Source organism: Protopterus annectens, chromosome 5.part0, assembly GCF_019279795.1.
Source record: "Protopterus annectens isolate FY-2018-M chromosome 5.part0, PAN1.0, whole genome shotgun sequence".
Classification (NCBI taxonomy): domain Eukaryota; kingdom Metazoa; phylum Chordata; order Ceratodontiformes; family Protopteridae; genus Protopterus; species Protopterus annectens.
Window position 1 is genome coordinate 1,777,489,547 of NC_056735.1, and position 17,634 is coordinate 1,777,507,180.

The following is a 17,634-nucleotide window of genomic DNA, read 5'->3' on the forward strand; positions in this document are numbered from 1 at the left end:
ATTAATCAGAGGTAATGCCACTCCTGACAGGCCCAGAAAAGTCCCACACAATGCAGACCTTCAGAAGAAGTCTCAGGTGAAACTAGAGTCCTCAAGACGACTCCTTCTGACATTATTTCAAATTTGGAAATCCTTTTGGCATCAGAAATTACCAAAGGGAAAGCAACTGTTTTTATGGCAACATAAAAGTCGACAGCTGAATTCTGAGAGTGGAATAAAAAATGAGGTTAAGAAATCTGTATGCTTATGTAACTGACAAGTGATGTCACAGTGTACTTCATTGAAGGTGCACATCCTTACCGAAGAGCAGAAACTATCATAAAAAAATATGCCAAGTAATGACTTGTGGGCAAGTAAATCCAAACACAGAATCCATCAGCTCTCCTCAACAGTAAGTTAGAGCTTTCACTGCAGCTGTGCAAGACCCACTGTATTTCAATGAACAGCAGCACTTCAAGCAGTCAAGAGACAAGATGTACTGCACAGCAAAAAAAAAAAAACGGCCGAGGACTGTCTCTCTTGGAGTCAGCTTCATGCCAAAAGATAAATCCTACAAGTGAAGACAAATGGATGAAATCTCATCAGAAATTTCAAATAAATCACTGATTCAGATGCCCACTGTGGCTTCTTATGGGACATGTACTAGTGTGTTATGGGACATGTACTAGTGCTTACACACTAGAGTGCACAAAAGGTGAAGTGTTGAAGTCTTACTTTTATAGACTTATCTAATACAAAAAAGCACTGAGTAATGCACAACTGCAAAAGCGTGTTGGTATGTAGTATTTTGTGATCATAAGGCAAGCAATATGAATGGAGTGGTGTTAACCTAAGATGTGACGTATGCATGCAGACACATTGTGCAAATGTCACGACTGCACAGTTGTGCAGTGTGATCATCAGAGGAGGGACAGACTCCTAAAGTCACCATACCCCTTCTGCAGCAGCAGCAGTACTGACCCTGGATTTTGAATACGAATGTAAAGGTATGCACAAATGAATTCCTCACACAGAAAATGTGTGGAAGAAGGGTTGATGACCCCCCTACATAAAGCACTAAATAGGTGCTGTTCACACATGCCCTGCTTGACTATATGTACTTGATCAATCCATCAAAGTGCAGAATATGTCTAGATGGTGTCTGTGGGGAGGCAAGTGTATTCTGGTTTAGTCAGCATGGCAACAGTGGGTCACAGTGCATCTGTTTCCTTCTAGTAAGTTACTTCACATAGCACGGTAATAAGCTTTATAGTAGTAGAAAACTAAACTGACTCAACTACCTCCAGAAAAAAAGCTCAGAAACCTGTAACCACAACCCAGCCAAACAATCAACAATTTGCAAATCATTCTTCTTGTGAATGATTTCTTACAAATATCCACATCATGCAGAAATACAAGACTCACTGGAATGTCATAAGACATACTGTAGAAAATGCAGCACAGCTTACCTTCTGTAGTTGCCACTGTAGTTTTTGCCCCTGGGTGATGGGCCATGTGTAAACCTGCAAGTGTTACCATAAACACAGTTGCCAGTATTCATCCAGTTGCGGCAATGTGTCTGAAAGTAAGCAAAATTCTGAATAAGCACAAATATCAATAATTAATTTACTAAATAAAAAATATTACTATAAGAACTTGCAATACATTACTGGCTTACTAAAGATGCTGCTGTTAACATCATAACAAAATACCCTGCATTGTTTTTACATCAATGCCAATTTTAACATTAAACACTAGAACAGCTGTCAGCATCCTTTTTTCAAAGTAGTAGCAAGAGACATTTGCAGATAAATAATGAAACAGTTAAAAGAGAAAAGAAGAAATCCCCTTAGCAGGACAACGCATTATGATATACCAGCCATGCTTAGTGGTGATAAGGAGGGAAGAAAGTCAAGATGGGACCTACTGACAGGAAAGACAGAAATATGGACAGGATAATAATGCAATGATAACAATGAAATAGTGAAATCAGAGTACCGCAACTTTACTGGTTTACTGGGCAAACTGTTCTGCAAGAAGCTGTCAACGAAACACATGCCTTGTACTTTAAGACGTAATGAGAGTCTTACTGTGAACAGTCTAGAAGCCAGAGAATTCATGTTACTTGCTGGAAAAGAATTCCATGTTGCAGAATTAGTTCTGGGGAATGCTCCATTCAAGGAAAGCCTAGTTCTAAACAGTCTAAAAGCTCAAACTCCAAGGAGTCTTGAGAAGGTGAAACTGTCTTTCAATTTGTTTCCAGAACAAGAACAACAGAACTGAAACAGCGGTCCAAGAATCTGTACTGTAATACAGACCTCTGTCTTCCACACAGCCATTACACAAACATACACATTATATATGCATCTCAGTTAAACAAGGCTTGCAGCTTATTTGGTCAAAATGGAGTCTGGTGCTTATCCAGATGAAAGGAAAACTGGAAGACAAAATCTAATGTTTCAAAAACAGGATCAGCTTAAAGCAAGCCTGTGGCAGAAACATGACAGATGAACAGAAATTAAAAAAAAAACACCTGCTGGCACAGGAGTTTTGCTCCAAGTTGTGCCACTTGATGAACTTACCCCACAAACTCGTCAAATACGGGGAGAAAAAACCAAAACATTACAAGTGCCATTTCAAATCTATTTCAATCATATGACTTAGACAACTTGCCAAAACACTTCACTCTTCTATCCAGATAAAACTGCCATAAGGTGACTATTACAAATAACTGCAGGGCCCATTGTTGGGAGGTTGGCTTATTGACTAAGGTCTTTGCCTTATAAACACAAGGTGTAGCGTTTGAGTCTCACAAGAGATAACTGCCTAGGCTTAAAATGGCTCGCAAGGGCAGTTAGCTTAGTACTAAAAAAACTATGAACCTATGAAAAAAAGTGTGCCTTATTGTCAAATCATTAAGGGTTGAAGTCAGAAAATAATGACAGACATTTGAGTTTCATATTTCATTTCACTCTGGCTAGGCTTATAAATGCCCTAGGGCAGATAGCCTAGTATGAACCTATGAACCTATGAACCTATATAGACACTGTCATACAATGCTAACAGGAGCGAGTTCCTCACGTTCAAGGCTATAAAGAGCTCTTACTTTCAGGGAGTATCAGAACACTTTCAAGGCCATTTCCACTGTTAACATTTCATTTAGATTTATGGACATCCTGGTCTGAGCCAAAGGCTTTGCACCTTACCTAGAATCTGAGGCATCCGCTGTGAAAACGTGAAAACCTGACAAGGACATGCCATGACAAACCATTCTTCTTCATTCTTTTAACCATCTCTTCCCACCTGTTTAGTTCACTGAGAACAGATGAATGACAGGAAACTCCTGTTCCATGGAATGAGTTGCTAGTTTCAACAAACCTCTGGGGTAATGCTAACAAGTATCCCATTTGAGGTTTTGCATGCAGAACTAGCAAAACACTTGCTGTGATGTGACCAAGAATAAAAAGGAAGACACTGCTGTCACAGAAACCTTGCCTACAACCATACTATATACAAAGAGAAAATAAGTAGACTTTAGTCTTGATAGAGATGTACACTCACTGAAACAGTAATGCCCAGTATTGCTCCTAGATAACAACTTCTTCTAAGACTATGAAATAAGAACCTGTAATGATTAACTGAAGTCCCAGGTAATCTAGAAAGGCAGTAAAGAACCTCAAGTTATCTTGCTGCTGTTATGCTTTGTGTGCCTGGATCAGAAATCATCTGCTTGGTTTCATGGCAGTAGGTAAAGTGACATTTGGCTGAATCACAGCACATCAAATTCAAATGGGTGAAACCTTACTTAGTTAACTGCTCAATTGGCAATTTCGACTGTAAGGTACAAACTGATTTCACATTCTGAAAAAACTTTAAATTTGCTTCTGGTTCACAGTCTGCCAGTGATCTAGATTACTTAAGTAAGACTTTTTTTTTATACTTGTTTTAGCTATTTTTTAACTCAACCTGTCACTCAGCTGTTTTTTTTTTGTTAACAGATCAATACTTGAGATTTTTTTTTTTTGTTAACAGATCAACACTTGAGATGGAACCAACTACAAAGGTGCTTCAAAAATAGACAGACCAACATAAATTAAAAAATAATGATAAAAAAAACTACAGAAAGGAACAAATCAGAGATCCAATAATCAAACAGCATGAAAAGGACAAGACAGGCTGCAGAAGAAAGTGAAACAGGTAAACAATGAGCACAAAATCTGGGGCAGCTGTCTGGCTCAGGAAGTTTTTGCGGAAGCAGAGAACACAGAAGCCTGCAGGAAAAAAAAAATAGCAGTGCTTCACAGAATCATGCAAGATCTAGTCATAGTAGTGGACTGGTTATTCAGGTAAGAAAAGAGGAGAGTGGGACCGGACAGAAGGTAACAGGACACCATCAGACAGGATGGCATGGAAAAGGAACTCTACTGCTGTCAATAAAGTGCAAGCTAATGTGAAGGAAGAAAGCAATGACAGACAAGGAGAAGGAAAGCAAGACAAGGCAAAGTGCAAATCCCACAGACAAGTTACGAATGAGAAACAGAGCTAGTGGTAATAATTAGTGAGAAACATCACAAGGAGAGCATGACAAACATATTCAAGGATGACCACTCAGCCAGATGAGAAGTAGACAAGGTAAAAGAGATACAGGACTGGAAATGCCTTGTCGGACTAATATAGAGGGAGGAGAAATGGCCCAGATGTAGCACAAGGAGTGAAGAAATCAGGACAGACACAATAAGGAGGACTTGATGGGAAAAATGAAGCTGCACATAGGCGATGAGGTGGCATAGGACACATGAAAGACAATTGCCAGTATGTGGGAATACATAAAATTATTTTGGTGAATGCAGGACGTCAAAGGGATTGTGTCTTTTGGGGGGGGGGTCTGACTGCATGGCTCTTCGAGCTTAGATTCTGCAAGACACAGAAGAAGGTGACCACAGTAGTCACCACTGGTAAGAGGTATACACATAATGGGGTACATGTACCAATGACCTGTCAGAGAATACAGTCAGATAGTAGAAAGCAGGACTAGGAAGGTGTTATAGAGATGCAAGGATTTGAAGTTACAGGCAGCAGCCAGCAAACTGAGGAAGGGGAAGAATAAGTCATTTTTTCTAAATGATAATTTACATTTTCTCCAGAAGACAAGTTTGCTTTATTTCTTCTATTGCTTTTTCCCCACTGTGTTCTACTTGCATCTTAATTCACAAATTGTATACCCAACTCAGAAATTGTTTATTGTAAAATATACACCCCTATCTTTACATCACCTAAGTCTTTACTTTTCTCTTTATTTAAAGCCATCCCTATCACCTCCAGACACTCATTTGTGCAATTGTTTAAATTCTTTTATCCAAATTTTGTTTATCTACAACCATTATGTCACCTGCGTATGTTAGGAGAACTGGAATTTTTAACCATTCAAGCATGATATACCCACCTCCTTCATTTTGTAATTTACTTCACATATCAATTCATAACCAACACAAAGAATATGCAACTCATTCGACATCCCTATCCCTGTCTTACACCACTCTTCATATGCACCTCTTGACTTAAGCCATTTGCAAGTACTTTTACTTTATTATTATTACACTGACATAATTTCCAAACTTTCCCACTTATATTATTTCATTATTACCCATAAGATTTTATGTTCATTTGTGTCGAATGCCTCGTTACAGTCTCCTATCATGATGTTCTCGTCTTCTTTTCTACTCGTATCTTCAGCCACAATTTTTCTATCATTAATAATTCTTGACAACCTTTCCCCTTTATAGTACATATACTATCTTCCATAATATTTTCCATTTTAGTTTCATATCTCTTTTGTATTACTTTCATAAACATCCTATAATCATTATTATTCAATACTATCAGTCTCCATTTTTTTAACGGTCTTAAATCTTCTTTCTTCCATATGAATTTACGTATTCTACTACATAATCCTTTACACATGAAAACTTCATTTAACCATTCATTCAAAATTCTTAAATATATTTCTTTTGCCATCCCCTTAAATTTTTATACATTTCATACCCTATTCCATCTGGTCCTGCAACCAAATCTATATTTACTTGTCCTAAAACTATACCTAGCTCATTTAAAGAAACCTTCTTTTCCAACTCTTTAATCTTTGTTTCTGTTAACTGTTTACTTTCCATGTTTTCTTCACTGCCTGCCTTCTTTCTTTAAACATTCCTTGTCCATATCGAACCTTTTCCTGAGTTCTTTCGAATTCTTCTTTTACATTTTTTTATTGCTCTCATTACACTACCATCTTCCTTTTCTAATCTGCTTACTCTATATTATTGCTACTTTTTTCTGTAAAAATATCTTTGCTTGGACCTACTTTACAAGCTTGAAGTTTCAAAACTTTGAACTGCAATTGGTCAAGACCATAAGATCGAAGTTTTGAAACTTAGAAATTGTAATAATAATAAAAAAAAAGTTTACATTTTTGCAAGGGGGCAAGCCCTCCTGTACCCCCACACCCCCTCCTAAATAAATATACCAACTCAGAGATCGCACTACAGTGAGGAAAATGGTAAAATTCCCGTTCTGCGCTGTACTGTGATCTCCATTCAAAACGTTCAAAGTTTCAAAACTTCGATCTTATAGTCTCAACCATTTGCAGTTCGAAGTTTTGAAACTTCAAGCTTGTGAAGGGAATCCCTCTGCCTATATAACAATTCTTGTATTTTTTTCTTCATTTTTTTCATATAATTCTCTCTTTGCCAAAGTACTTTCTATCATCATTTTAAATCGTCAAATTCATTGTTATATGTTCTTTTATACTTTTCTAATTTTCTCACATTATATTGCCACAGTAAAAACATTTTTTTACATTTTTCATTAAATATCATCCACCATTCACACCAATTTTTATAAAATGTTCTTAAAATGTGATCTTTCCATAACTGTATTACTACCTCTTTCCTTAATTCCATGCTTTATTTATCGTTTTTACTCCTTTGCCTGTTTTTATATATTCCTTGTTTTCCCTTCACTCTTGCCATATTGCAAGATGATCAGAAAATCTTATTTCAACCACCTCCCCTTCTCCTATATCTGAACCTTCTGATACTATAAAATACTCCAAGTCAGATCTATACATACCCCTTTTTAAGTCCATGAATTTTTGGCCCAAAATTTTAACTTACCACATCATATAGCTTCTAATATTTTTCATATATCATTTCCTTTCTTTTTATACTTGCTTCTTAAATTACAATTAAAGTCTCCTATAACTGAGCATTCATATTTATCACTGCATAGTCTAAAATCCGATGAAATAAACTTTTCCTTTCTTTACAATTAGTTTGTTTGTGTCTTTCGGCTTTTCCCGGTTAGGGGTCGCCACAGCGGAACTCCGGTCCGCTAATGATTGGCAGTAGATTTTTACGTACTGGCTTGCCGGGCCTAATGCACAACCTTCAGCAAAGGAACGCCCATTCACGCATGTCGCCACACAGAAGACGCTCTAACTGAGAATCGAACGGGCAACGTCTAACTGTGAGGCGACAATGCTACCGCAGCACTACAATTAGTACAAACATATAATGTTATAATTTTATATATTTGTTCTTTCCATTTTAAATCTACAATGGTCAATCTTCCCATTTTTGCTAAAGTTACATCTAATATCTTTACTGTATTTCTAAAAATATGGCTATTCCAGAACATCTCCCTTTTCTCAAATTCCAGGCTATTTTTCCTATCATTTCCCTGTTTGTAATCTTTCTTCATTAACATCGACTTTTCTACTATAACTACTTCTACATCACATTTATTATATCACGCCATAACCCTATTCTTCTTACTACATTCTTAGTAGTATTCACATTTACAGAAAGCACTCAAACTTTTCATTTTCCCTTTTCCTTAGAGTCATGGTTTCATAAGTTCATAGATAATTACTAGGCTAGCTTTCTTAATTAGCCATTCTAAGCTTAGTCAATTTCCCTCCCAATAGTGAGAATCAAACACTGTACCTTGTGTATGTGAGTCAAACACCTTAACCATTATACCAATCCCAACCATAAGATGTACATATTCTTTTTCATCCATTTCCCTTCTTTTTTCTTTTGTACTTATTCCTTTAAATTTTCTTTTACCATTTTTTCCAACAGAATTCTTTTTTTCCTTTTACTACCTCCCAATTTACGTCTCCATCACTTATTTCAGTACATTCTTCTATGTCCTCTATTATTTTTTCTCATTTAATTTTTCTTCTCTTTCTACTACTTCTAAATTTTTCTCTTTGTTCATCTTCTTCTTTTTCTTTTTCCTTACTCTTATTTTCATTTTTGCAATCCATCCCATACAATTCCAATTTTGCCACATTTCTAACATTTCAATTCACATTTTTGCATCATGTCGCATTTCCTCACAAATATACCATTTTCTTTTGTCACAGTTACTTATCAAATGTCCTTTTTCCACAAAAAAAGTTTTGGGCTGTCCTCATTTTATGACACCCCTATTCCCCTCCACATTTAACATGCTTGGTATAGGTATGATTTTTCTCTTTCTCTTTTTAACATAATATTACAATCCCAGCCAGTAGTCCATAAACCCCTTTTGTCCTAACCTCTTACAATGTCCAGTACTTCTTCACAAAGTTTTCAAATGTCCTTTCAAATTCTCTCTTTCTACCTCTGCTCAAACTTGTACAAGAATTTTATTTTTTGTTTCCCTGCTAAACGCTTTAATTACATAAAGATTCAATGAATTACAGTCTTTTTGCATATTCTCCAAGAACATTTTCCCTTGAAAAAACAGTGTCAAACAATGTCACATAAAAAGAAGTTATGTTCTTACCATATCTTTCCATCTGTGTTGTCGATCTTCATTCATTCTTGACTGTTGGGTCTTGGTTCCGACCCTTGGAACCGACTCTGCCATTATAACAAGCTCGTGCCAGCTGGAAACTCTCAAGCCAAGGCTAACCACAATGCCTCTCTTCCCTTCCCTTCAGATCAAGTTTGCTTATAGACTAGAAAAAGGATGGAAGCTTTGTCGAGCAACAACCTAACCAGGAGCACAGGACTAGTTCTGAACCTCCAGGAGTCTTAGGAGGGGAAAGACGGGTGGGATGTCAAGAATGAATGAAGATCGACAAAACAGATGGAACGTTATGACAAGAACATAACTACTTAATCTGATGAGGTCAATCTTCATTCATTCTCGACTGTTGGGACAGAGTCCCTAGCTACTTTAGACATTGGAAGGCCCTAGGGAAGGATATTTCTGAGTACCATAGAGACAATAAGTTCAGCTTATTCTGTTGATAAAAGTGATGCAATCTCTCAAACATTTTGGCAGTGTAACGTTCAAAACTGGCTTGCCCAGTCTAGGACCTGAAAAAGAAAGGAACAATTGATCCAATTTTCTGAAAGATTTAATTCTATCCAAGTAAAAACTAATAATTTGTGTACATCCAACAAATGTAAACAATTTTCAAACAAGGGAGAATATTATGGGAAGAAAACTGGTAGATCAATTGACTGATTTGTATTAGAATCGGACACCACTTTAGGCAAAAAAAGGATTAGTCCTGAGTGATACTCTCTCTCTTGGTGAAAAATGATATACGGGTATTTTACACACACAGCCTGAAATTCTGAGATTCTCCTGGCCAACATGATAACTACCAGGAATACAGTTTTCCAAGACAAGAATCTGATATCAAGTGGCTGCTGGCTCGAAAGGTTGATGGACCAAACTTTGTAAGACCAATGTTAAGCTCCAAGGTGCAATGGGCACTTTGAAAGGCGGTTTCAAATGTAAAGCACCCTTCACAAAGGTTTGGCAGAGACAGTGGGACATCAGAGAAAGGTCACTGAAACCATTATGGAAGTTTGAAATGGCAGCTAGATTAACTCTAATAGTAGAAGTAGAGGCTCCTAATTAGTATAAGTTGGATAAATATTCCACGACTTTGTCAATGGGGGCTGAAAAAGGATCAATACTCTTTTCATAAGATCAAAGCGCAAATCTTTTTCATTCGCCAAGATAAAGTTTTCTGGTGGATGGTTTATGCAAAGCCGGAAGTATCTTTTGTACTGGGGAAGATAAGTTATTTCACCTGGCAATTACTAGAAATGGAGAAACCAAGCCGTTAGCTTGAGATTTTGTAGGTTGGGATGGACCAGGCCCTGTGAATTAGACAACATATCTGGGATTGGATCCAGAATCCGCGGACAATAAATTAAGTGAGGCCAAACAGACCTGACGGGGCCAATAACAATCACTTTGCTTCTCAACCGTTGGGCTTTCTTTAGAGATTGGGGAATTAGGGGAATTGGTGGAAAGGCATAAAGAAGTCCCGGGGGCCAATCATGGAGAAGAGCATCTCTCGGGGACTCCCCCCCGCCCCCAAAGGGGGGACCAGGGCAAAGTAGCTGCTGCATTTGTGGTTTGTGGGAGAGGCAAACAGATCACAGCAAGTCTGACTCCACTGATGAAAAATCTTCGCCGCAACAATGGGATTGAGAGACCACTTGTCAGGCAGGAGAATGCATCTGTTCAGTTTGTCCGCAATCATGTTTAAGTTCCCAGGAATGTGCTTTGCTATCAGAAAGCAGTTGAAGGTGATCGCCCATTGCCAAACTCTTAGGGCTTCCTGAAAAAGGGGATAGGATCTGGTTCTCCCTTGTTTGCTGATGTACCAGGCTACTGACATGTTGTCCGACTGAAGTGAGGGGGGATTGGAATGCTTGGAACACTAAGAGCACTGCACTCAGTTCTAGAATGTCGATATTCAAACTAGCCTCTATAGGGGACCACGTGCCTTGGACTGTCTTTCCCTGAAAATGCCCACCCACCATATCAGGGATCCATCCTTGGTCACTGTGGCCTTGGACTGGGGGGGGGGGGACGGCTCCAAAATTTGTCTTCTGGCTTCATCCACCAATTTAAGTCCTGCTTGGTTGGTTATTTGGATTAGGTGGGACATTAGATGAGTTAACACCGACCACTGTGACGCTAGAAACCACTGAAGTAACCTCATGTGGTATTTTGCCAACGGAACTAAGGTGATTGCTGCTGCCATGGACCAAATGAGCTGTAAGACTGGGCCTGGCCAGAACTTTGTCTTGAGAGAGTATGATTTTAGTTGTAACCTTAACTTCTCCAGTCTGTGAAAAGGAAGAGCAGCCATGCAGGATCTTGTGTTTAGTCTTGCTCCAATTAATTCTATGTCCTGTCTGAGGGAGTATCTTTGCCTTTTCTCTGTTGATAGAGATTGTCTAAGAACTCTGCAAGCCTTAGAATGGAGTTCAAGGTGGAAAGCAGCAGATACCTGGTGAGGGTAGTGAGGAGCCAGTCATCTAAATATGGAAACACCTGGAATCCCTGCAGCCTTAAGTGAGCTGCTACCACTGCCATGCATTTGGTGAACACCCTGGGGGCTGTGGTGAGACCAAAGGGCAGTGCTCGAAATTGGTAATGACTTGCTCCTAGCCGAAGTGGAGGTATCTTCTGGAACATTTGTCCATTTTTTATGTGGTAATATGCATCCTGAAGATCTATACAGCACATCCAATCGTCTTTCTCCAGAAAAGGAAGGACAGACTGAACTGTGACCATCTGGAATTTTGTTTGTTGAAGAAACTTGTTCAGCACACTGACATCTAAGACTGGCCTCCAGTCCCCCATCTTTTTTGGTACTAAAAATAATCTTGAGTAAAAACTGGATCCTATTTGGTCTGGTGGGATTGTTTGAATGACTTTTTTTGAAGCAGCTTTTGGATTTCGAGTGCTGCTATATCTCTCTGACTGGGTGAAACATTGGAGATTCGTTTGTAGTTTGGGGCAAAGACTGAAGGGGATATGGTAACCTCTGGAAATTATTATCTGCGTCAAGGAATCTGATGTCATCGTGTGCAAGGCTGTTTAGTGCAGAGAATCCCCCCCCCCCCCCCGAGTGCTCAGGAGCACTGGTAGGGTTGTCTACAGAGAGAATCCCTGGAATCCTTGTTACGCGGGCCCTCTTTGCGGTGGGAGGGGCATCTTCCAGAATAGTTCTCCCCCCTCTGCCCCAGGAAGGGGGGGGGGCAATGCTCACCACATGCTTTCCGAAAAGGTCCTTGGGACTTTCTAAACCACATCTTTCCACTCCTCTGATTCCTGAAGTAAGGTCGTTGAGGAGTGGAAAAACGCATGCTCACCGTAAAAAGGGTCTTTCCATCCTTATCACACCTGGTTAGTTGCCCGGGGGGAATGCTCATCACATGCGTTCCGAAAAGGTCCTTGGGAATTTCTAAACCACATCTTTCCACTCCTGTGTTTCCTGGAGTAAGGTCATTGAGAAGTGGAAAAAGGCACGCCCACAGTACAGAAGGTCTTTCCATCCTTCTCACTCCTGGCTAGTGTGTCTCTGACTTTCAGGCCAAAAAGCGATGAAACATCAATGGCAGTGTTGATAAAGGAAGACTTGGAGTCTGCAAAGTCACACAAGCACATCCAAGCATGATGCCTAATGGCAACGCCTGTACCCCCTGCCCTGGCTGCCCCTTCAGCTGTATGTGCAATAAGGCACATGGACAAGTTGGAGATCAATTCTAGGGTGGCAAGCTGGGAGGCAACCTTATCGCGTACCTTGTCAGACACTGCTCCTGCCAAGGTCCCTTAAAACTCATTTATCAGGTCCCTTTGAAGTTGCGTGAAATGTGCCAAACATTTCAATGACCGTATGGCAAAGGTTGTTGGAACACAGACCTGCTTCCCAAATATGTCAATCATCCGAGACTCTCGGTTTAGAGGATGAACATCTGGACTCTACTCTGCAAGTTACTATTTTGTGGCAGCCATCACCACCATGTCATCTACAGTCAGACCTTTCAACTAGTGATGCTGATCCTCGGGTGTGGTAGAATTTTTTCCGGTCTCCGGGGGATTGGCTCTATAGTGTCAGGAGCCTTCTACGCATGCTACACGATGAGTTTGACCAGTTTATCGGCAGGTGGGGTAAACCAAGAAGTAGAGGGTCGGGCACGAAAAGCCTACAAGAAAACAGATTCCTTGGAGGAAGGGTTTATGGGCTTACAATCACCCCTCTGTTTTAATATTTCCAGGATGTCTCCAAAGGAGATATCTTCAGTGGGGTGACCGTGGGGACCCTTCCCCTTCATCGAAATCTGTATCCTCAGTGACAGATTCTTCTGGAGAACTGAAGTGTTTCCTCTTGCATGATTTCTTATGTGGTGGCTCCTCAGGAGGGGAGATCTGAGAAGGAAGCCGAAGAGAGGGCACCCTGCAGCAAGGTGCCTTGCTGCTCGTGCCCACTGTCCCAATGTAGCAGATTGCAACAGCTGCAAACCAGGGGATACATAGATGTGACAACTCTGATGGGGATGGTGTCAGCTGCTAGCCTGCTGAGGCAAGGGCTCTCGCCATAATCTGGAAGGCATGCCCTCCCGAAGAGGGATGGGAGCCTGGAACTGAGAAAGACAACCTCAGAACAGGAGGTCACACCCCGTTCTGATGAGCCCACCTCCAGAACAAGAGATATGAGAGGACTCGTAACTGCCAGAGCACCAGGAATTGTGACAGCACCGTGGAAATAATCAGTGCCATTCCAAGGATACCAGAGCCAGTAACCAAGTCATGGTCCTGTGGGTGGGATGACTCCGATGGAGCTACCAACCACAGAGTCGTAACCAGAACTGAGGTGAGGTCTACCATTGGCATTGAAGTAGTCACCAGGAACATCGAAGTCGAGGTCTCCAAGGGTTGCGGAGAGGTTGAAGGAGGAAGATAAGTGGGTGTCCTGGGAGAGTAGCAATCGGCTCCAGATTGGAGAGAAGTCCTAGATGGGGCAGGAAGGCTTCTGGCTGCCAAGAGCTAATCCGCTAATCTGACTACATCAAGCTCAAAGACTCCTGGTTTAACGGATGAACATCCTAGAGGGCGATTCTGGGATGTCAAAGAATGGACTCAATTGCTGATCCAAGAAGGGGTCAATAGTTGGAGAGTATCTAGTCTTGGGTACAGATTTGACCTTCAGCACTGTGGTCGGCTGACCAATTGTTTTGCTGGAGAGGAAGTAACCGCTATGGGGGAAACTACTGTTGGTGCCAAGAGGGTCAATGGTACTGATGAAGTGATCGGAGCTGCAGTGACTTTTGCAGGTTCAACAGTTGTCGGCACCATGGGGGACATTACAGGCTTCGATGCCAGAACAGTAGTGGGTGTCGATTTTGGTATCTTAGGTCTTGGTTCCGATGTACTAGTCGGAACCTGGCCCTTAGTAGATTTACACTTATAAGCTTTATGAGATGCTGGAACAGAGTGACTCCTTTTCTTTGACTGTCTTCTGGGGGACTTGGATGTCTCCACCTCAGACAAAGCCTAACCAAAAGGGCATTTTAAGAGCCCCTTGAGGATGAGTTTGCACCTTTCTGCAAGGGTTCGAGCACTAAAACCCTTGCAGAGTTCACATGGCGGTTGAATTTCTAAGTGTGGCATCCCCAAACAGTAAACACAAGAAAGATACCCATCCGAGTTGGGCATCTTTCTGCCACATCCCTTGCACTGCTTGAAACTAGTGGTTTTATTTTATTTTATTTTACATTTGTTGACCAGGATAGTCCAACTGGAGCCATGTCCATTTTCAGTGGAGGCCCGGGGAGATAAGCTCCAGGTTACCAGATACAATAATACAAGTAAAATAAGAGTACATAAATAGTATTACCAAAGAATACACAGGCAGACATGAGATACACCTGGTTGTAATCAGGAGAAAATTAACAATAAATAGTTAGTTGGGTTATTCACATTTATGTTAAGAGCTAGCCAGGCTTGTTGCAGTGACAAAGCCAGTTAAATGCCATATGTTGTTTGAGTTTAGTTTTAAATTGTCCTAGAGAGGAGAGCAAAGTATGGGGGTATTTTGTGGAGCGCCACTGAGCCCATGGTTTGTTTCTGCTGGTACTTTTTAGTCTTGTCTCTTTAGATAGCCATGGTGCAGTTTTTGCTTTTGTTCATTTTGAGCAGGCAGGTGCATGTAGAGCAAGAATTTCAAGAAATTTGTTGTTAAAATAGGCAACTGCCTCCTCTAAGGGTAGGTGTTTTAGCATGGACCAATTACAGGAGCTAAGCTCCAGTTGAAATTTGTCAGGGTCAAAGTTTCGTTTGCTCCTGACTTTTCTGAGTAGGGGTTATTGTGGAGTAATGACTTTATCCTTAACTAAGTAAGGGAGAACATGGTCACTTAGGTCATCGGGGAGGGTACCAGTAGTGTACAGTTGGGGGTTACTAATTACAAGTACCCAGTCAAGTATGCTTTCTTTTTGGTTGGGTTTACCTAGCCTGGTAGGGGTGGCTATGGTTTGTGTAAATGCATGCAAGTTCATGTGGGTAGAAGAGGATTCTGAGGAACAAGAGCCCCAGTCGATGTTAAAGTCTCCTAGTACTAGGGTTTCTTGGGGGTAATGACAAGATAGCCAAGTGAAGTGTGTCCAAGTGTGGCTACATTATTACCTGGGGGAATATACATACAGATGATGTTGATGCTTTTACTTTTGTTAAGTTGCAATCTAGTGGCAATAATCTCAGAGTTATTAAAGGAAAACTCCACCCTAGAACAAAAAAATGTTTTTTTTTTTTAGTATATCTTTGTTTCCAGACCTATTTTACCAACGTGATCTTCTTCTGCTTCAACCCTGTCTCATTCCCATAAAGCATTTCAAGTCTTCTTACTATGACTCATGCCAGACATAAGGAAGTCACTGTGAATTCCCATGCCATTGTCATATAATAGGAAATGTGTGACTCACTTTCAGTTTGTATTCCTTCTGCAAGAGGGCTGCTTCTTTTCTTTTGCTAATCACCCTCATTTATGTTTTGCTCAGAGCTTCTTTTACACTATACTTTGAAGTTATCTAGCTGCTGCAAAAGTGTTAAAACTGTCACTGCAACAGTCAGCTCAGAATTGAAAGGAAGGGACGTCCAGTCTAAATTTCTTCCCCTCTGCCTGCAGTAAGAGTTATGTATTTACTAAATCATTTATGCCAGCACTAGAAAGAAATATTTATATAAACACTTTCAATTTAATTTTTGCAAGCAAGTTTCAGAAAAGTATTGATCATTTCAGTGTGTTTTATTACTAGTAACTTTTGATTAAACTCTCTGTCTGTATACAAGCCATTATTTTGATAACTGACTTTTGTGTGTCCATTTCTTTTTGAGGTATAGTTGTCTTGTGACATGCTGTTTTGGTAATTTCTTGGCATTCTACTCATCTCCACATTTTTAAAATTACAGTAAAACAGTAATGTGCAAACCTGACTTCATGATACTGGCTCAGTAAAAGAATGTACTGAAATCTCACTGTAGTCTACAGTTAGGGTTGCCACCTTTTCAAATGCCCAAAGTGGGACATTTTTGGTACAAACGTCAGATTTTGCAGGGCAAAACATACCCATGTCCAGTACAAAGGACAGAACTTCACTTTTTTGCCTAAATAAAAGTGTTTTCTTGTAGCATTTTAGCTGCTTATTCTGTTTCTTATAACATTTAGGTGTTTCAGATACAGAACAACTGTTTTATGCAACTATTACATAAAATATAGGAAATATTTTTGTCCTAAAAACTCATGACATTTGCCATTTTTTCAATTTTTTTGCAGGACACAACTGCCCAAAGAGGGACTGTCCCTCTCAAAGTGGGACAGGTGGTAACCCTATCTACAGTCCATGTAGTGAAACATTTTTTTTTTTGGGGGGGGGGGTCCCTTACTGAATATTTTAGGGAATAAAGTATAACTTGCATTACGCATACATACGCCATACTGCTTTGGAATAGTCAGAGACTCAGATGTGCAGCTATCTGCTAATTGTTTAAAACCTTGTTTGTAATGACTCACATACTTGTCTGCCAATTGTTAATACTCTGTATAATTGAACTGCCTGAGGAGCTTTTTTTCCCTCCAGGTCTCTGTTTGTAAGATCCTATAGCTGATTGTTACTACTATGTTACTAAAATTTAATAAATTGTTCTCTAGCCTTGAGGAGCTTTTCTCCCCGGGTCTGAAAATGAGACAAAAGCTCAGCTAGACTAACCCGGTTAGCAAACGTAAAATAAATAAATAAAAATATTCAAGATGTGCAACATACTAGCTTTGACAGGGAAAATGTTTTCTAATGGGGTTAGCTTGTTTTTTCTATTTTAAAAATGTTAGCAAAATGTAGAATCAGTGCATGACTCTTTTTGTTTGACTGACTAGTTTGTAAGGTATGCAAAGTAATAGTTGGAGGACATACACAGCAAATGAGAATAGTAAATGTATGTGCACATACAGTAAAGGAAAAATTAACACAAGGAAGCGCCTTGTGTCGAGGGTGGTACTCTCATGATTGAAAGTTAAGAGGTATGAGAGATGTTTTATTCTGTCAATGTATGAATGTATGAGAGAAAGAAAAAGAGAAAAAAATAAGTTAAAAGTTAAAGTTAAAACAAGTTCACGAGCCCACTGCATGATTGGGACATAGACTGTAAACTGTGAAAACAAATTCATGAGCCCACACCATGGTTAGGGCATACCCTACCCTATACAACAAGTTCATGTGCCCACAGCATTAGGGGGACGTACCAAATCAAATACAGCAAGTGCTCTTACACTGGCAAGCTTTAAGACTTTGAGTCTTT

At 39.9% G+C, this 17,634-nt stretch overlaps 1 protein-coding gene across 1 annotated transcript in view; it reads right to left on the minus strand.

Annotated features, from left to right (window-relative positions):
• LOC122802414 (zinc finger CCCH domain-containing protein 13-like) overlaps window positions 1–17,634 on the minus strand; it is a 1,157,483-nt gene that overhangs the window by 896,164 nt on the left and 243,685 nt on the right. The window contains exon 5 of the mRNA XM_044072036.1: window positions 1,449–1,558. Within this exon, the coding sequence (XP_043927971.1) occupies window positions 1,449–1,558 (110 nt within the window). The remainder of the gene's footprint in view (window positions 1–1,448; window positions 1,559–17,634) is intronic.